This window comes from Xiphophorus couchianus, chromosome 14 (assembly GCF_001444195.1).
Source record: "Xiphophorus couchianus chromosome 14, X_couchianus-1.0, whole genome shotgun sequence".
Classification (NCBI taxonomy): domain Eukaryota; kingdom Metazoa; phylum Chordata; class Actinopteri; order Cyprinodontiformes; family Poeciliidae; genus Xiphophorus; species Xiphophorus couchianus.
The window spans coordinates 20,012,381-20,033,449 of NC_040241.1; the positions used below are offsets into that span (position 1 = coordinate 20,012,381).

The window sequence follows — 21,069 nt, forward strand, 5'->3', positions numbered from 1 at the left end:
CAAGTGAAATGAAATTCTGCACCACAAATTGAAAACAATATTCCTGTTATTGAAAGTTGAGGAAAATGATAAAGTTTTGGTTTTACAATCTTAAAGTCTGTGAAAGATTTGTTTTTAAAATCATTGATCTGCATCAAATTCCTGATTGATTCACTTCAAACATCATGTCTGAATTTAAGTGTTCATCTCTCACAGATTAATTTAATGCTAGAAATCTGATTATGGTGAGTTTCTTGGAGGTTAAAGGTCACCTCCTTCTGGCTGTGTTTGCTGTTGATTTGGAGATTATTTTGGGGGCCAATGACATTGCAGCAGCAGGAGGCTGATCCACCCAGACTCATCAACCAGTCTTTGGTGGTGTGATTCAAACGGCCTCTAGATGTCACTAAAGGTCCAGTTTTGTCATGCAACTGTCTTCATCTCCTGTGTCTTTACACAGGAGGATTCATTAAAAAGCTGGTTTTAATGAATCCGGTAGCACTGTAAAATGTTCACATCCCTAGTAAAGTGTTCTGCTTCTGTAATGTCAAAAATTAGATTGTAAATAATTTCAAAACTTATTAAACTTCAAAACTTAAAGATACCAGGATGAAAAATATACACAAAAATGTGCTGCATCCTGTTTACAGAAATGAAAGCTACTTCTTAGTCTCCTTTAGATCCAATCTCAACATTTAATCTTCTTGGTTGTGCACCCATCACCAGTTCTAGTAATTTTTATAAGCCAGAGTTACAGTTTAGCTCAGGGGTGTCCAAAGTGTGGCCCGGGGGCCATTTGTTGCCCTTTTACTGATTTTGTACGGGCCCCCAACTGAAGTTCAAGTTTGACTTAAATTCAGCCAGCTGTTGTAGATAGATTTTTATATTTTTAATGAGGGTAAAATTATTACAGACATAATTTTCTTGCAATGGAAAAAGTTGAGTGCAGCTTTTCATAACCAAGCTTTTACAATAAGTAGAAAAGCTGACTTTGCTGCACAGGAATCAGCTAAATTCAGAATAGAAAAAAAATGATAAATTATATAAAATGCAAAGATTGTTTTAAATAGATACAGACTTTAAAAAATGAGAAATTATAATAAAATAAAAATGTTTAATTAATACTGCGGGGTTTCTCCCAGTGGATTATAAGCCTGGCGGGCTACCATGCTTTACATGCCCCCTGACCAGGCCTGATATAATTATTTTAAATAATTTATTTTATACACCATATACAGTGATAGGAAAGATGGGTGAAGCTAGGTTTATTTATAATAAAACATCATTAATCTTTAGAATTTTATTACATATACACAACCTACATACAGACTATTTGTTGTATTTTCTTTGTTTTTATTTCCAAAATTTCCAGTCAACTTAAAAAATTTTTTTTAACACAAACAACTGCCATAGTGAAAATGATTAAAAAATATATAAATTTACATCACACTATGAAATAATCTTGGGAAGTTTTGGATGCACATTAATTACTTTTTCAAACTATGTATTTATTTCTATTGTCACTACCAATTTTGGCAAGATCAGTCCTCCAAATTCTTTGCGTCTCAATTTTGGCAGGATCAGTCCTCCATATATTCTTGGGACTGCATGTCAGAGTTTATCCTATTATGGATGAAAAGGTGTGTTTATTTCCCACCTGATGATGTCTTCAGTTCAGAATAGTTCTGTTAAAAAGCCTCGGATGCTCTGCTGGTCGCTAACCACCAACCCCAGGTTGACCTTTACACAATCCACCTCAGCCACCGAGGAAGCTAACCGCTAATTATGAAGCAACAAAGCTGATGCTGATTCTGGGATTATCTCGTCACGTAATCAGTGCTGGGGACGTTCTCCCTCCTCCCCGTCTCGTTTGTTTCGCCCTTCTTCTCCAAACTCTTCCTCTCGTTCTCTCAGACAGCATGTCTCTGTGGTGTGCTCTGTTCCAAATTAGCCCCGACTCTCTGAATCCAGCCGTCGTTACGACTCCCTCAACCGAGGATGTGAAAATAAATGGATCTGGAGAGAAGGGGGGAAAAGAGGAGAGTGAGCGGGTTACAATGGGGCTATTGTCTGCTGCCACGGGGCCATGGAAGAGAGAGGGAAGGAAGAAGTGGATGCTGAGGAAATAACGGTCTGGGAGCTAATGAGTGGGATGAGAAAGGAAAAAGTAAATGGGGATGAATAAATGTGGAAAAAAAGAGGCTGAAATGTCAGGTAGGTGTATGGGATGAGGAGGAGAGTACACCTGGAGGAGAGTAGAAATTACTCCTTAAAGGTAAAATGAAGTTTAGTTGTGTAGCAACAAGGCAGTTCAAAGTGCTTTACATCATAAAATTATACTACAGTAATTATGAAAAATCTATAAACATTTTGCCAAATCAAGCAAATGTACATTAAATACATTTAATCAATGCGGATCAATGTTCCGCTTACTATTAATCAAAATCAGGTGGGTTTTTAATCTTGACTTAAAGGAACTCGGTGTTTCTGCTGTTTTTCAGTTCCAGATTTGTGGTGCATAGAAGCTGAATGCTGCTTCTCCATGTTTGGTTCTGGTTCTGGGGATGCAGAGTAGAACAGAGTTCTGGAAGGTTGATACATTAGAGTCTATTTTAGAACTTGGGTGATGTGTTCTGTCTTCCTGGTTTTAGTCAGCAATCTGGATCTGCTGCAGCTGGAGAATGGATTTTCTTTTTTTTTTGTAGGCAGATCTGTGAGAACACTGTCGCAGTAATCAAGTCGACTAAAGATAAACGCATGGATGAGTTTCTCTAGATCTTGCTGAAACATCAGTCCTCTAATCCTAGAAATGTTCCTCAAGTGATAGAAGGCCGACTTTGTAACCGTCTTTATGTGACTCTGAATGTTCAGGTAATAGAAACCAAGAAAAATGGAGCAAAGTTGAAGGGAAAAGTAATATCATCTGAAGCAGTTTTATCCACACCTTTCTGTTATATAGGCCAGTACATTTATGTCTGTGTTTAAAAACAGAAATGTTTTAAATCAATTCAGCACTTCAGTTTTTCTGTATCGGATTGATGTTGGCAGATACTAAATGTCAGATATCAGAACTGGTATTGGAAGTGAAAAAAGTGGATAATTGAATCCATCTTGTATAAAATGGATCAGAAGATCATTGTAGGTGCAAAATAAAACATGAAAAAACTTCTTTCAAACAGGCCCACAGTTTCAACCTCTTTTGGTTGATTTGCTTTTGAGTAAAAAGCAAATCAACTTTTTGGAGAGATTGGACAGAACACTGAGTTCTGTCCAATCTCTCCAACACTGGATTTGAATCTACTGGTAATTTTGGGTGTGATTAGCATATCAAATTTTCCTGAATCATCTTTCATCAAAGAACCCAAGGCGGGACTGAGAGGTGAGACTAGGACGGGAATGAAATCATGACGAAATGCAGTAAAAATGGAAAAATATTCAGAGGAAATAGAGAAACCTGAAGCTTTTCCTCGTCATTTAACATTTCTGTCTTTCATCTCATCACATTTCCACGAGTCTTAGAACCTGTCGTCTCTCCTCCACCTCCTTTCTGTCTCCTTTATTTTCCCGTCTCCTCCAGTTTTTCCTGCTCTTTAGCGACAGACTGGTCCGGAGCTTTTGCTCCTTCGTCCTAACGGGAAACAGATTGCAGGGCCTGTGAAGTGGAGGAAGATGGATTACCTGTATCTAGTTACCGAACACACACGTGTGTGTGTGCGCGTGGCGCGTCGGTGTATCGAACCATCACAAGGAAAGACAAAATGTACCGTTGTGGGTTGCTGTGTCACTCTGCTCACCAGTGGCATCACGCTGCATTATTTCTGACGGACGAACCAAACATTTCAGATCCTCATCTGCTAAATAGTAGCAGCACAGACCTTTGACCTCGACTATTACTGGCTAAGCTACACAAACATTGCTAATTAGCCAATTAAACGAGGGCATAACAACAACATAAACGACCTCAGCAAACCATTTTTCATCCGTCTCAGATTTCTGTTTCCAACAGATGGAGCTTCATGACAGTTCGAGAAAGAAATTAAATCACCTGCAGAAGAAAAACAAGATTTTCTTTACACATAAGAAAAGACAACATAACTGACAAAGTAACTGATTTTCAATATTTGCGTTATTTGTAATGTTTTCAGATTGAGATTAATGTCTAATTCTTCATAACACAATGTTTACAGTAGGTACGTCCCAGTCAGGATGTTTTCAGTCTTAATATAGAACTGAGTCATTCAGGCTTGAAATTTCCAAGTCATTGAAATCACAGTTGCATCCACATTTCAAAACTTAAAAAAAGAAAGTATATTTAATCAAGGGCAGCACATTAAACAATATTACACGTTAAAAACAAAGCAATTGGCTAATTTACAAACCTTGGACATTTTTAAGAGTGGATATAATTGGATCTCTTTCTATTCTTGTTATAACATGCCTAAAATGTTTAATCATGATGAATCAATTATTGAAATAATCATCAATCAGTGATCCATTTCCCGTGGAGAATACAGACTCTAAAACATTACATTTTCTGACAGAGCAACACACTCAGAGCGGCAATTAAGCCAAAACTGTTCGTAAAATATCTACATTTTCCATTTAAGATAAAATAAACATCTTTGTCTGTAAACATGTTCTACTCAGAAAACTCCAAGTGGCATAGTTTTAGATTCACCCGGTTCAAATTCTATAAGAAATAAAAAAAATCTGTTAAGCACATTTTTATGCTGTTGCATTTTAAGTAATACAATTTTTATGTATTTCTAATCTGATATTAAAATGCTTAATGGAAAAATGTAGAATTGGTCGTTTAAAAAAAATCTAATTAATCTTCAGAATAATCTGTTTACTAAACTTATTAGTTTAATATTTTTCTCGCTTTTTGTTTTTCGTCTTGAACCAGCATTAATCATATTCCCACGCTGAGCTTCCGACCTCCCTCATTGTGGCCAAAACGTTTATTTTTATTTTTGTTTCTGTGGGAAAACCCTTGGAGATGTGAGGGCATCTTTCCATCCACGCCCAGATGGGCTTCTGCTCCTTTTGAACATCGCTTCCTTTGCTCGCCGGCGCCGGCACGTAGGCTACCCTTCATTCTGCCGAAGGGGACGTCGATGAACACGCCAGGGACCTGGAGCGGCTCGGTTCGGGGCGCTAATGACAGCCATGATGAGAAAAACTGGTGTGTACGCAAGACCCGGAAGAACATAGCATGCTGGAAGAATAACAATGCCATCTTTGATCTGATGCCCACATGCGGGCTGTCGCACAATCACAAGGTAAATGAGTCATAAAAGACAATAAGTGCTAAGAAAATCAGTGGAAAAGGCTCCGAACAGGAGGGGCAACATCTCCAAGCGCCAAACAAACTCAGGTTCTCCACAAACTTAAACTGGGAAATTAGAGGAAACAGTACAACGTCGACTTGAATCGGGTTTTGCCTTCAAATGCAAATTAACCTAATCAGATGTGAAAAGAGGCAGAGAGGGAGAACATCTCTGAAGACGTCAGCATCGACGTCAAGAAGATCCACTCGACGCTTCGGCTCGCCTCTTGCATTCCTCGGCAGGTATGTTCGGCACACTGTTGACGCACTCGCCGAGCGCCTGTTCAAACCGGCCGCACAAAGGCAGGCTGTTCTGCGAGGGGAACCCTCTTAAACCCGGCTTTTCTTCGGGGGAAGCCTTTTGATGTGGTACTTGAAGCACAAGTGCAGGACTGTGCGTCACGAGAAACATTTGGGACAGAGGGGGAAATGGGGAGAAAGAATAGAAATGAAAATGGTCAAAAAACGAAGAGAGGGTGCAAGAAGTGGTCAGATGTGTACACTCCAAATTCTCCAAACAAGTATTAAGGTAAAAGCAGAAGGCAGATGGGTGGATTCACTGAGAAATCTCCAACAAGCTGCCATTTTTGGATCAAATCTGTGAAATTACCATTAAAAACTGTAGCAAAACTTCAGCAATTACTTCACTGGTGACTGGTTTACAGTCAATGTTATTAAATCTTTTCTTATCAGCCTTGCAAAACTACTTTACACTTCTAACTTTACAATCACAAACTTCAATGACCCTCAAGCCGGACCATTTCCTTGGGAAAATGTAAATAATAATTTCTTAATATGCAACTAACAAAATGTAATGTTTGTTTCATAATTGGTGACTGATTTTTTTTAATGATGTAAAGCACTTTGAACTGCCTTGTTGCTCAAATATTCAATACAAATAAACTTGACTTGACCGATTTTATTTTTCTCAAATAGTTTTCTGCACATTTTTCTCCACAACCAGCATCTATTATTTCGATTTGAATGGATCCAGAACAATCAGATTAAAACATTGCGATTTTTCTGAATGTAATATTATAACATGACTCTGGGTTTTCAGGGTAACATGTGAAAGGTAACGATTAGCGCAGGCTTAACGTGATCCGTTTCTGCTTTTAAGTCTAATTTTATTCACTGACTCATCGTCCTTCCTGCTCTCTCCTTCCTGTCTTTTTTTGGTTTTTTAAATCTCCCTGGTGTTTTCTCACGTTTGGAGCAAAAAGGCCTCCAGTACAAAACACTTGGTCTCCATCTGCAAACTCGTTCTTTTTATGTACGATTCCTAGCATCTGAATCCTCGTTTGTTTTGTTTCCGTATTTAAATTTTTTGTGCAGTTTTGCTGAACAGATGCGGTGCAGCTTCTGCGGAGACGGTGTGTCATTGTTATCAACTAACATCTGGTTTTGGTGTCAGACTTTGAGAATCAAAGAACCTCCATCGCTTTGCTCTGAAGTCCAGCCAAAGAGCCTCCCGCTTCTCCTCTGCGCGACTTGAAAAGCTTTCTGGGAAATGTAGGAAATAACTGGAACAGACAGAAACAATGCAGGTCGGCCGGTCCCAGGGTACAAGAAAGAGGGAGCCGGGTTCTGAGAGTGAAGTTGGACCCTGGTGACCTTCTGCTGCGTGTTTCTGTTCAGGCTCAGCTGCAGCGCTCGCTGGACAGCTCCATCACCCTCCAGCCCAAAGCTCTGATTGGCCGGCGCGGCAGGAAGGAGGCGGCGGCGGTAACGGAGAGCAGCGGAGAGGGCGGCAGTCCCCTGTCTGAACAGGACTCTGGCATTCTGGACGTGGAGGATGAAGAGGAGGAAGATGTGAGCATGGCGGCACCACGAACACATCCAAGTTACAGCTGTGATCTGATCTGATAGAGGTTCATGTTTAAAACTAACGGCATCACAAGTGAAATAATTAAGCAGCTTTTTAAAATCCTTATTCACAAATATCAACATATTAATAAGGATTTCCCTCCTTCACTCTGCACTTCTCTCTTCTGTTGCTTTTCCTTTAACATCACTATTATTTAATTTGTTTTTTAATCGATTAATCAACTTAAATTTTAATTAGTAAATGTATTTTAAATAATCAATTACATCATTTTTAGTTAGACAATTTATTTGTTTATTGGTTTAATTAAATTATTTCTGGTTAATTAATTCATCCATTAATTAAATTTACTTTGAATTAATTTTAGAATTAAAAATCATTGTGCAAATATTTGAAGTTAAACTAATGTATGGAAAAATACTTTTAGACAGATAAAAAACATTTCTTATGACTTTGTTTTTGCAACATACTTAATTTTATTCAAAGGCTATTTTAAAAATATAATTTTTCTCATGAAACTACAGTTTAAACTGTTAGATACAGTTTTAAGTTAAATATTTTTGCAGGCTTCTCATATATTTAAAAAAAAAAACATACTTTCAAAATTCATTTGATGTTTTTAAAGTTTGAAGCAGTTTCAAAGCTTTAAAAGATAAAATTGATTTAAGTATGATCTCTGATCAAACGTTCCCTCCAAATTCTTCCATTGGTGATGTTGTCCATCAGAGCCAAAGCGTCCCACCTTTGTGCAGCTGCTTATATACGTTTGATTGTCTGCACACCATGTCCACCTTAAGAATCATCAAACTTGACCTGTTGGGAGTCAATCTGATGATCCAATCCCAAATTACCCGGAGATAACATACATTTCATGCACAAACAGGTATGACAAAAACTGAGGAAATTTACTATTTACGTTTGAGTGAGGTTTTCCCATTCTTTGATTGTTATGTATTTATTTTGTGTGTGTGTTATGTTGTTGCCAGAGCAGAAATGTTTTAAGTTTAAACAATAAAAGATGGCATTTGTGGCTCCACGAATGTCATCTTGTCACGGCGGCGTTCTGACCTGCTGTTAGTCGTCCCTCGTCGGATCGGAGTTCCTCTGTTGTTCCCATTCGAGGAAAACCGAGTACAATGCAGCTGAACTTGTCACCCCCTGCCCGCCCTGCGCTGGCACTCGTGTTCAGGTCTCTGTGGCTTATTGACGTCCTGTAAACTTGACTCAACCTTCTTCGTGTGAAGACCTTGTTTGGAACAAAGGCCTGACCCCGCAGTCGTCAGGGTTACGACCGTTTTGGCGCCAGCGGCCTTCAAAAATGCCAACCACCAGCCCGTCTTCCCCTTCCCTTCATTTAATGACTCTTATTTCTGTTTCACTCTTCTTTTTTTTTTTAGCTGCTTTTATTATTCGACATCAAAACACCTTTAACTTTTGTCTCCCTTTTATCTTCCAACACCGTCCTGAAGTCGTTATTTATCCAATTTTGTTTCAGTTCTTTGTATTTTACAAAAAACACAACTGCTAAATCCCCAAGAAGATTTTATTTTAAACATTCTGTAAATGTCCAGAAACAGAAAATAATACAGCGAAACTGGCTATAGTTTTAGTTTTTATTATATTTTATTTAACTTTTATTTAAGGGGGACACTTTAATCATTACTTTTGGATCACAATTTGGATGTTGATGGATGGTATTTGTTGTTTGCATTCTTAAAAATCAGTAAATTGACTGGAAAAACCTATTAAAATATCAAAAAGGGATATTAAAATAACTTAACTTTAAGAATTTCTAATTGTTTCATTCTTAAAATTCTCCCCTGTGAAAATTCATTCTTCAAAAATGTAACAGCTGGTAAAATTTAGCTAAAAATGGATCATTTTTCTATATTTTGCTGCTTATTTAGCTACAACTGTAACAATTTGTTGTCATTTATAAAATCAAAAGTATTTTTGTCGCTGGTTTTAAAGGAGTGAAGATGGTAAATGTTTGTATAACCTGTGCAGGTCCCAGGAGCTCAGGACCTGGTGGATTTCTCCCCAGTGTACCGCTGCCTCCATATCTACACTGTGCTGGTGAGTCCTTCCTCTTTATGTTTTCTTTCTTTCCTACAAACTAAATAACAGTGAACACATTTCCACCTCTGCTCTTAATCCACTTGTGATCTCGTTCTCACCTGCTGCGTTAAATCACCTGTTCTGGTCTTTAAATCTCCAGAATAAATGACGTAAAATGACTTTATGCTGATGATATTGTTCTGGTTCCACATTAGATCAAGCAATCACCAATCTACAGTCTACATTTAATATTTTTGAACACATCTTGACCACTTTAAAAAGAAAGCTAAGAAAGCTAAACTGATGACTTTTTCTCTGATTAAAATAAAATTCCAGCTCTTCATAATCTTACACTTACATAAACTGATATAGTGTCACATTACAAAATACTTGAATATAATCATTGGTCAGTTTATTGGTCTTTTACTTTGCATATTCAAAATTTGGTAAAGAAGTTTAAATTGAGATTCAGTACAAATTAAAACATTTTTTATTCATTATTCTTTAATGTACTCCAGGATCTGTTGGTTTTCTCTTTTCATTCAACGTTGGATTCACTAAAATCTTTTTATTATTTATAAAGCATTACTAAGACTTCCTCCCTACTTACTTCTGTTATTCATCAGAAATCTTTGAGCTGGTATCACCCGAGTTCACCGGACTATTTTTATTCCTAGAGTCTGTGGTATATTTTATAAAAGCTTTTCATTTCATAGCACTGTAGGTTTTTTTTTAGGGGTTTTATTGAATCTAGTGGCCTTTATTTGACAGTGAATTGACAGGAAAGAGGGTAATGAGAGAAGGGGGAAGACATGCAGCAAAGGTCGCCAGGGCAGGAATCGAACCTGCGACAGCTGAATCGAGGACTAAGGCCTCTATATGTGGGTTGTGCTTTAACCCCTGCGCCACCACAGCACACCCCGCACCGTAGGTTTACTCTCATTTTATTTCTTCAAGTGTTGCATGTTATTTTTCCTGATTAAGTACAAGCTGAAAAATTGTTGGTTGAGTCTGATTTGTCGGTATGACCAGGTGTTACTCCAGTTCATCAGATTCATTGAGTTTGACGATGTATTTGCAACCAGCAGGAGGTTTCTGTGGTGTCCTCTGAGGCCTCCAAGTTCAGGCCTGGCTTCGTTCCAACCTAGCTGAGTGTCTCTTCTCAGTCTGAGCGAAAGCGACACGGATGGAGGTGTTGACTGGGCCACGGCGGGGTCAGCTGCACATTTCTGGGTCTGACTGAGCGTGTTTGTGCGTTGGGGTTGTGAACGGGCCAGCTCGGCCACGGGGTCGGTGTTTCTGTGCACTGAGAGTTTTTTGTGTGGTGGGGTGGGGGCTTTGGAGGAGGGCTAACAGGAAGTGCATGAACTTTGACAGGAAGGAGAACGATGGAGGGAGTAAAGGAAAGCAGAATCAGGGTGAGAGAAAGGGTACGAAGGAAGAGATGATGGAGGGAGCGCAGGAATAGAAGCTCCTGGGAAAACCGGCCAATTAAGAGATGTTTGACCAGGTTTAGACAGGTGATGGTGTGAACATTTCTAAAGAGAAGAATTTATTAAAGCTGAACTTTTTCTTTGTCTATTCATATTTTCATGGTGTTTTTGACTGGTTTTAACAACTTGTTACCAATGTGTACTTTTTTTTGTGGTGCACCTTGAAAAAATATTTGTACACATTGAATTTTCACGATTTTTGGCCGTGGATCAACACAAATCCATAGTTTTTGCAATGTTTTACATATACAAATTTTAGCATTTTATGGTATTCAGCAGGAAGGGCTTGAAACCAGTCTTGAAATGTGTTTTCCCCGTCTTGGTCTTGGTAGAACCAATCTTGAATCCATGCCTGATATGACCAATCTAGATTTATCATACAACTATTGTGCAATGTAAGCTGATGAATTCAGTTTGCAGATTGTATTTCGATAGTTTAAATATCAGTATGTGATAATTAGTTTAACACCGAGTGGTTGAGGTTGAGTAGTTACTAATTTTTCTAGTCTTGATCTTGGAAGGTCTTGGTCGCGGTCCTGGAGGATTTGGCCTTGGTTTTGGAAGGTCTGGTTTTGGTCTTGGAAGGTTGGGTATTGGTTTTGGAAGGTCTGGTTTTGGTCTTGGAAGGTTGGGTATTGGTTTTGGAAGGTCTGGTTTTGGTCTTGGAAGGATTGCCCTTGGTCCCCAAAGGCCTCTTCATCTCTTGCCTCAATATCTTTCTTGTAAAATGTCAGATTCGAGATGTTTCAAAAAGAAACAGCACTGGTGGCGAAAAACCCAGAAAGACTTGGTGGTTTCACAGAGTACAGACCCAGGGATAGGGTCTGTACTCTGTCTGTCTTTTTAGGAATTTTGGAGGAATGGCTGCAGAACACCGAATGGAAAGATTACCGGAAGCTGATAAATACTCATTTGATGTACTTATCAAAAGAACCAAGATGAAAAAAAAATTGATGGAGGATATAAAATCAGTAGAAGAAAAACTTTTAAGCGATGAATAAGCGGTGGTTATAGAGGATGAAGGCCATTGGAGGCGTAGCAGCAGAGAGTAAATCAGCTAAAGGGCGATAAGGACGGGTCAGAAGGGGAGGAATGGAGGAAGGTCGAGGGAAGGCTGAAAGGGCAGAAACAGGAAAGCGAGGAAGAAAACACAACACAGAGGGATTGAGATTAGAGAGAGTGAGGCAGCTACTGTGGGAGAAGAAGAGGAGGAAGGTGTTGAAAGGATTGACCTGCTGACCTCTGAGGTCACCACTCATTTTGCCTCTCTGATGTTCCTGCTCACATTTTGGCTGTAAAAAGTGACGGAACGCTTTCATTTACTTTTCTGGGGAGTCTGGAAGAGGAATCTTCTTTCCTCTCTCTCCCCTTGCTGTTTTCCGTGCCCAAAGTCCACGTTTTTCCAGCAGTTGTTGAGCAGCGTGGAGGCCGAACAATGCGCCTTTGTTGTAGTTCATGTTGGGCAACGTGGGCCGAGTTATGATTGATGTAAACACGGCGAGCAGAGAGGGAGGGGAGGTTGACAGCGAGGCGCTTTCTTCAGAATCGGAGCCGGCCTGCTGAGGTTTTTCTTCTGGAGGAGACATCGTTTGGTTGGACTAAAGAGAAGGAAAATCGAGCACACACGAGACTTTACGGTCTTTAAAGAGATGGGGAAATGGTGCAGGTTGCTTTTTTACGATCCTCCAGTGTGGAAATGTTCAGCAAAAAGGAAAATCCATGAACACAGAGAAGGAGCTTGGTCAAAATAAAATCTAGTTTTCCAAGTCGCCCATCAAGCTTCTTCTGATGCGATGAGAGTCACCTGAAAGTTAACAGCCACACAGAGCTGTTGAAAAGTGTTTGCACCTTTTTGAAATATAAAGACAACCTGAGTAAATACTAAAACCCATTATTTTTGTCAGTTATTCTGGGAAAAAGCATCCAAACCAGCCTGGAAAATAATATTGCTGGTTTGCTGAATAAAAACTGATTTGCCATATTTGTTTTGGTTTCACCTGTGATGGTGGACGATATCGAGATAAAATTTTATCCCAATATTTTGTGGTTCTATCTCGATGATGACAAACACGACAATAAACTATGTACTGCTACTTTTTTAGGTTACTGTAGTGCCACAAACAAATTCTGTTCTTGAAAACATTCCCATTTGAAATGGACTTATGCACTTAAAAAACTTTAAAAGTTTGATTTAAACTGCACATATTTTAAATCCCTTCTTACATGAATAAGCCTATCACAAAAATAAATTTTGCTGGACGATAAATTGTCCCAGAAATTGTGATAAACGACAGTATTTTCATCTTGAGACTATTTTCAACTAATATAATAATAATAATGATGATAATAATTTTAATGACACTTTAATGCAAGTACAGCCTCTCAAAGATAAAAAAAAATTTAATTTCTAAAGAACAATTTCAACATCCAAAATAAACAAATAAAGCAACAATGGATAAACAAAATTGTATTTCAAGAAATAATAATCATTCAGCTTAGACAAGGAAAACAGGCAAAAGAGGCAGGAAGTGCAAACTATCTACTTGGTACTATGAGTCAAATGTTTGCATCGTCTCTCAAAATGCCGGTTTTTCAAAACTATTAACGAAAAGCAACTCTTTGCCAGCTGTTGTCCAAGTGGAAATGATTGATCTCATTTCAATTTATCCATCCATCCATTTTCTCTACACCCTTGTCCCTAGACAAGGGGTCGGAGGGGTGCTGGTGACTATCTCCGGCTAACGTTTCGGGCGAGAGGTGGGGTCATTTTAATTTATCACAAGATCAATTGATTTATTGCTAATTATGACAGGCTTACATATGAAATCCCCATTTAAAACGTCTTTGGATGTGATGTGTATATTTAAAAAAAAAAACAGTAGAGTAACGCATTAAATATGTAAGTATGACAATGCAAGGGAAACGTTTTTTCTTATCTATAAATTAACATTTTTAACCTTCCTTAAACTTTCTACGATAAATAAGTGAACATTTGCTGTAATGTAACCTTAAAACAGTGAGTTGTATCCACACATCTCAGTCTGTTTATTAACCTCTCATTTTATTGGTTTTTATCCTCAGTTCGTTTCAGTCTCTGCATATCGTCTCACCTCCTTTGTTTACAAAGGTCACACGTCCACATCCCAGCCCAGGTTTCACCCCTCAGCTCCCCTCTTTGGGATCTCGGCGCCGTAAAACGAAGAGTTCATGGCCGTTTGATGCCTCTCGCTTGTTTGAATGCTCATTGTTCAGCTTAGGGTCAAACTGGGAATTAAAGAATTAAAGCACGCCGTGTTTTCATCTCACAGCATCAAACCAAACAGAGTTCAAAGATGTTATCTAGATCTCCACCAATGAGATTCATATTTTTCTACCAAATACTTTGTTTTCTTTGTAACTTCTTGCTTTCAATGGACATCTTGCAGCCAAGAGTTGCTATAAAAAAAGAATATTGTTTACTTTAAGTGCAAAACGATCATGTTGACTCGTTGGTCCCTTCAGGTCATACAAAGGCTTCTTGAGATTAATAGAAATCCTTCCTGCCCCCAGCAACTCTTTGAAGATATTCACATTATATGAGTACTTTTGGTAAGACGTATTCTAGGCAGACCAGTTTCTTATAAATTAAATAATCTGTGCAGCTTTGACCATATGGACCAAATTACATTCAAATCAATGACCATTCCTGATGAACAGAGATTTTACTTTCTGTGTTAGTAGAAAATGGTTGGCAGACTTCTGCAAATCTGCTAATGCGCTAATAACGAAGCTAACTTTTTGTCTAGCGCTATAGCTAACTTTGAAAACATTTAGTACAGTTAGCTACTCCTACATTAATTTTTCTAGATAAATTCTAAAGCGATAATTTACGCTGTTTTGTAAACTTTTAATTGAATGAAGTTTGACATCTCTGTTGAAGTTTTGGTTATTGACTTCTTAAATATTTACCAAATATTTCAAGTTTGGTAAATATTTATATTCATGCTCTGATTTTGAAGTTGAGATAACTGTTTGTTTTTTTTTTTACAACAGTAAAGAGTGATTGAAACAGCTGCTAATGTGCTAACATCAAAACTAACTTTTTGTCTAGCACTGTAGCTAACTTTGAAAATGTTAGCACAGTTAGCTTCCCCTACTTTAATTTTTCCAGATAAATTGTAAAGCGTTATTTTATGCAGTTTTGTGAACTTTCAGTTGAATAAAGTTCAACATCTGTGTTTGAAGTTTTGCTTATAGACTTCCTCTTCATGTAGGTAGATGTTTATATTCATGCTCTTATTCTGAAGGGGGTGATGACTGTTTACGCAGCAGTTCCATTTCCTCTCCTCACGTTCTCTTTCTGTTTTCCTAATAACTTTATTTAAAACAAAAAAAACATAACAAAATAAAACTGACAGTAGGGAACAAGTTAGTGAAGTTAGTGCCTTAGCATTAGCTTCTACTAAATATTGTGTAGGAGTAGCACTTTAATGTTAGCTCAATTAAGGCGAAAATCTGTGCAAATCCAACTTTGGCTCCATAAATCAGTTGAAAAGTGATCAGGTTGTCCAAAGAAAAATAAAAGTTTGTGTACTTTATTGTGTAAGTGTGAGGAATTGGTGCAGTAGGGCCCATGTAGACGTCAGTGAATAACCTGATCTCTATTTGTTATCACAGTGGTAACAGCTGGTGGTCCATCACAGCAGATATGTGGGAGTTTATCCACGGTGGTCTGGTCAGGACCTGAGGGGCTCTGGCTTTAGGCTTTTATCTCTGACCTCAGCAGTGACTGTAGGTCCTGGTTTCAGACCTCAAACAGACCTTTGCACAACCCACAGGGAGATAAGAGATAAACAGCTTCTGTGTAATGGAAGAATTAGATATGAAGTGATGCAGCTTCTGTCTGTGTGTTAAGGTGGTGGTTGACTTCACCGACAGCTGACCGATGAGGTCACAACCTGTTATATAAAATAACTACACTGAGGTAATTGGGTCAATTTAACTTACCATGATAACTTGGTGACGAAGAAATCAAACCTTTCAGGGTACAACTTGCAATCTTAACTGTGAAATACTAATAATTTCCTTTATCTATTTCAGGTTTGGTAAAAGCTTTCAAACTCATACACTTGCTGTGCTCTGTTTGTTCACTTTTGGTTTTTAACCCCCATTTATGTTTTAGGGTTTGCGTGATGTGTTTGAGAACTACTACAGAAAGCAGAGGCGGAAACAGGCTCGCCTCGTACTGCAGCCGCACTCTAACATGGTACGACCCCGCACTGTCACGGTCATGGAGGGCCACGCACTTCTAACTCCACACACAACCCCCAACCTGACTCACTGATGCACCTAAAAAACACCTTAACAAAAGCAAAAATGTGCTTTATTTTGAAAATCTTTGATGTGCTGTATTAAATTTAAACTTTTTACCATAGCGGATTAATGCTAGTTAGCATTACCTTAAATACACAGCAGTTTGTGTGATCTCAGTTTGGAGAACCATTTGTAATATCGCACAGAGAAATACAATTTTTGTTCAAGTAACTGGAAGCAAATTTATGGCTATCTAGGATTAAGAAAACAGCTAGCTGGGGTTAAGCTAACAGCTGACTTGAATTGATCAAATAAGGTACATTGTCACGAGACGACCCGCTGAATTTAAGCATATTACTAAGCGGAGGAAAAGAAAGACAAGCACAATTACTTGGTAATCAAGTTAAACCGATAAGCTAGGATGATGCTAAAAACAAACATGAATAAACATAACAGCTAACTCCAAATAAACTGAAGGCTAACTAGAGTGAAGCTAAAAGCTAATTAGATTAAGTACAGGCAAACTACTATATAGATAAAAGCTACTTGGATTGAACATGACAAATAACTTCAGATAAACTAAAGGCTAACTCAGATAAAGCTAAAAGCTAACTGAATTAACAGGTAGCTACAGATAAACTGAAGGTTAACTGGGATGAAGCTGAAGGCTAACTGTAATAAACATAAATTAACTGCAGATAAGTTGAAGGGTATTTAGGGTGAAGCTAATAGTTCAATTAAACATAATGGCTAACATCAGATAAGCTGAAGGCTATTTAGTTTATCTGTTAGCTAAAAGCTAATTGGTTTAACCATAAGTGATAACTAGTTAATACAGCTACTCAGTCAAACTATCTCTACTCAAAACAAATTCTAGGTAGCAATTGCAAAGCTATTTTCAATTATCTTTTTTTTTCTTTACACTCCAAGTCAGAATTAGACATTTATCCTACAGATATTTTTATCTTGTAAATTAGCCTCTTAATGCTGAAAGTTGGTTATACTTCATTAAAGCTTGGTTTTTAGTGATAATTTGTAACTTTTATGTATTTCTCCTGTGCTGTCGAACCCTCTTCTGTTTCTTTTCCTTCTACTTGTCTCTAGCATGAAACTCTGGAGGGATACAGGAGGTACTTCAATCAGATTGTTGGGTAAGCCCATCCTTTATTAGCTTGCTTTTTAAAATTTAGATTAACTGAAATAAAAGTAGAACATGTACCAGTGGCCACATGATACTTGAATTATTTGGTTTTCAAAATGTCTTGAACAAAGCAATGTTTCTGATTGGTTTATCTTTATTTATCCTTCCTTCTGTCATCTTTATGCCTTTTCTATCCAGCTATTTATAATTATTTGGAAATTTCATAAAGCTAAGAGCTAAGTTGGCATGTTAAACATTGAAGTTCATCACAGGACAGAGTCTCGTCTCTCGTTGATAAGATTCATGTAAATAAACCGCAAGAGCGATAAATCGATGTCCTGTTGGACAGACCAGAAGTGCCGGGTGATTTGAGGTTCACCCACTTCTTCTAAGTTGAGTGGGAGGTAATGTACCAGAGCTAATTTATAATCTGCAAGCTAGCGATCAAGACATTGCTGGAAACATCTGAGGTTTATTGCTGTTATGTTTTCCAAGTTTTTTCACAAACCCCCCCCCCCCCCCCAAAAAAATACGGGAGAAAATCTTTGAAATCGGTCAAAAAAGTTGGCATTTTCTTGCAGTCGTCTGAAGGCAGAGAAAACTCACTGCAGCTCATTGTGGTCTGGCGAAGTCTGAGCGGCCGACGATTTGATTGAGACGTTCTGTCAGCACACATAAACCAAAATCACTGCAGACGCTTTGATCCGTTCAGTCGGGCATTGTGTCGGGACCGAGCCGCAACACCAAGACATCGACATCATGAAACGCCTGACTGGATGGATGCATCATTTGCACTCAGTGCCTGATTGTACGGCCAGGATTCATCTCTGCTGCTCTGCCATTACAGAAAAGCTGCAAAAGTATCGATCTTGATCATTATGGATGAGGTTTTTCTAACTTAGGGAGACATTAGGAGTTTGTGTTGCAGCTTTTTGTTAGAAACTTCATTCATTTCTAAAATAGTCATTTTGTATCTGTAGAATACATTTTCATAATGTTTTCATCAGAATGGAGGATATGACTTAAGAATAAAATTTCAGATTTTTTATACCAGATCTGATTTAATTTTTTTTAAAAGAAGAAATTAGAGAAACTATTTTCAAAAAGTGACTATTATTTCAATCATTCATTCTCTGAGTTGTACTGCAGAGTATAGGGGCAGACTATGAGTTTTTTGTTAAATTAAAGTCACAATTTTATCAGAAAAAATTATGAGAAAAGTTGTTTTAATAAGAAAATCTTTGAAAAAGTTATCTGACTTGAACAGCTGAGTTTGTGTAAATTTAAAAAAAATAGAAACATTTGTTTGCACAGTCATTTATAAGTCGTATTACAGATAATTTGATGCTCATGTGTCAAATTCTTAAGCATTTCTATTAACTATTCTGTAAACTCCACTGCGCCCCCTAGGTGTGCAGTGCAAAGTTGATGCATCAACTTTGCAAGATACTCAAAATTCCTCATTTATTTATTTTCCTGTCGGAGTTCTCATAAAATTACTACCTCATTCAAATTTTACAACTGCTTTCTTGCAATATTATGCTTTTATTGTCTTAGTTAAAAATAAACAGCTTAGTCTGGGCATAATATTTTGTTGTAGAGTTGACCTGAATTGAAAAATCCAAATAAATAAAAGCTGTAAAATATGCTTATCAAACAAGATGGCCGCCTTGGACTTGCTGACATCACTCTGAACTATGGAAACCCAGGGAGGTCATTGGTGGACAAAAAAAAAAATCTGGATTTGCCAAGATTTAATCTCCACATAACCAAAAATTTGATTAATAGATTAAAAAGTTTTTCTTTTCTTTTAATTTAACTTAAATTTGTTTCTTGCATCGTGTTCATGAGGTGTTGCCGTTTCTCTCTCCGTCCAGCTTCTTTGTCGTGGAGGACCACATCCTTCACACCACCCAGGGGTTGGTCAACAGAGCCTACGTGGAGGAGCTTTGGGAGTTGGCTTTGTCTAAAATTGTCGCTGCCTTGAGGACGCACTCTGTAAGATGTTTCCTAAACTAATTATCCAAAATCTGATTGATTACCCTGATCACTCAGACACAATTGATTGAGTTTTCAGCTTTTACTACTGTAAAGCTCTGCCTAATAATAGTTCAATATTGTCTGATTTTCCTAAAATATTCAGTAAAAACTGCTGCAAATCACAAACCATAAGTCCTGTTAGCTGCAGGAAGTTAATAACTGGTGTTATGTTCCCATTAATACATTTTTTTTGTTGCATTAGAAATGGTTGAAGGAAACAACAACTTTAGAAATAACTTCCAATATCACTAAAATGTTTTGTACGCTCACTTGATTTGGTTTTGGGTTTTCTGACAAAGAGCTAATGTGCTGAAGGAGAGATGAAAACATGTTTGCAGAATAAGCTCTGACACAGCAAACTTTCTGTGCCTTATCAGAGGCACGAATCTCAGAGACGTTTCAAAGCTCCAGGCCAGAGGAAGAATGTTCTCAATTTCTCTGAGTCCACGCTAGTTTCCAACATCTACACTGCAAAAACACAAAAGCTTACCAAGTATTTTTGGTCTACTTTGTAGAGCAAATATCTTGGTTTTGGTCTTATTTCCAGTTTACTAACTTACAAGTAACTTTTAGCCAGATACAGAGGGTTGTGTTAAGTAAATAATTCCTTAATATTGATGAGAAAGTTCTAGTTTCATTGGCAGATTATTTCACTCATAACATGACATTTTTCCCACTTGATGATAAATTAATTTATTTCCTAATAGAACTAGTACTTGTTCATCAATATAAAGGAATTATTTACTTAAAACAAACCTCTATATCTAGCTGAAAAGTTACTTGTTAGTTAATTTTGTCTCATTTCAAGTTTACTAAGATATTTCCTCTACAAACTAGACCAAAAATACTTGGTAAGATTTTGCAGTGTATTTGCAAATAAATCAAACAAAAATAAAGCAAACCAACTTTCTGATGAACATATTTTAATTTTAACATTTGTAAATAATTTTGGCCCAAAACGTTTGTTTCTGGCGATCTTCTAAATAACATCCTGGTCTGTCTCTGCAGTCGTACTGTGACGACCCGGACCTGGTTCTGGACCTGAAGAACCTCATCGTCCTGTTTGCTGACACTCTGCAGGTTTGTGTTTGGATCTCTGAAGTCCTCAAACATCCTCGCCTCTTTGCGTTAACCCAGAGGACCATGAATCTTTTCTAAAACTTGTTTTATCAGCATTCAGTCCGTGTCCAAGTGGACAGCTGCCAGTTTCCAGAGACTCCTTTAATAACCAAACCATGTTAGAAATAATAGTTCATCATCCGATGTGAGTTTTTACTGTTTATGCGTCTCTGTTTATGAGCGGCCCTCGATGGATTGAGTGTGATGGATGAGTGGATGGAGAGATGGTGAGGGGTGTGGGTGAAAGCTGGATGAGATGAAAGCATGGAGTCTGATGAATGGGTGGTCTGATGCCCACCAGTCGTTTATGTGAAGTGATGAGGAGCAGCTGAATCGATGCGCTCATATTTTTATTGGCTTTTATGTTCCAGTACACCAGGCTCCTTTTCATGATTGCTTCTCTCAATTTCAGGCCTGACTTTTTACTCTAATACTGAACAAAGTTCAATATTTAAGACATTCACCCAGTCTTTAAGTTCAATCTGGAGTATCTTATTAGTCGGAAATGCGAAATATTGAATCAAATACACAAAAAAATATGGGTTGTCAAGTCTGCTAATCTACAAATAAACACTCTTCTCCTGAGAGATTTACTACTTCTGCTAAAGTGGAACAGTTAAGCAGAAGATTTTACAGTATTCTGTTTTTCCAGCTTGATTTCATGTTATAATGTTATTCCCTCATCAAAAACATACCTGGAGTGTTGCTTTGATTCTTTCATTCATGTTTGAGAAATGTTTTAATCTCCATGGCAACCATTCAGGTGCGCTAAACGCCTAGTTGGACCTAACTT

At 37.8% G+C, this 21,069-nt stretch overlaps 1 protein-coding gene across 4 annotated transcripts in view; it reads left to right on the forward strand.

Moving 5' to 3' along the window:
• The window catches only part of exoc6b (exocyst complex component 6B), an 88,573-nt gene that overhangs the window by 13,153 nt on the left and 54,351 nt on the right, over positions 1-21,069 (forward strand). For all 4 annotated transcript variants that reach the window (XM_028038243.1, XM_028038244.1, XM_028038245.1 and 1 more), the window contains exons 7-12: positions 6,947-7,120; positions 9,141-9,209; positions 15,846-15,929; positions 17,081-17,127; positions 18,995-19,115; positions 20,166-20,237. In XM_028038243.1, coding sequence (XP_027894044.1) covers positions 6,947-7,120; positions 9,141-9,209; positions 15,846-15,929; positions 17,081-17,127; positions 18,995-19,115; positions 20,166-20,237 — 567 coding nt within the window. The remainder of the gene's footprint in view (positions 1-6,946; positions 7,121-9,140; positions 9,210-15,845; positions 15,930-17,080; positions 17,128-18,994; positions 19,116-20,165; positions 20,238-21,069) is intronic.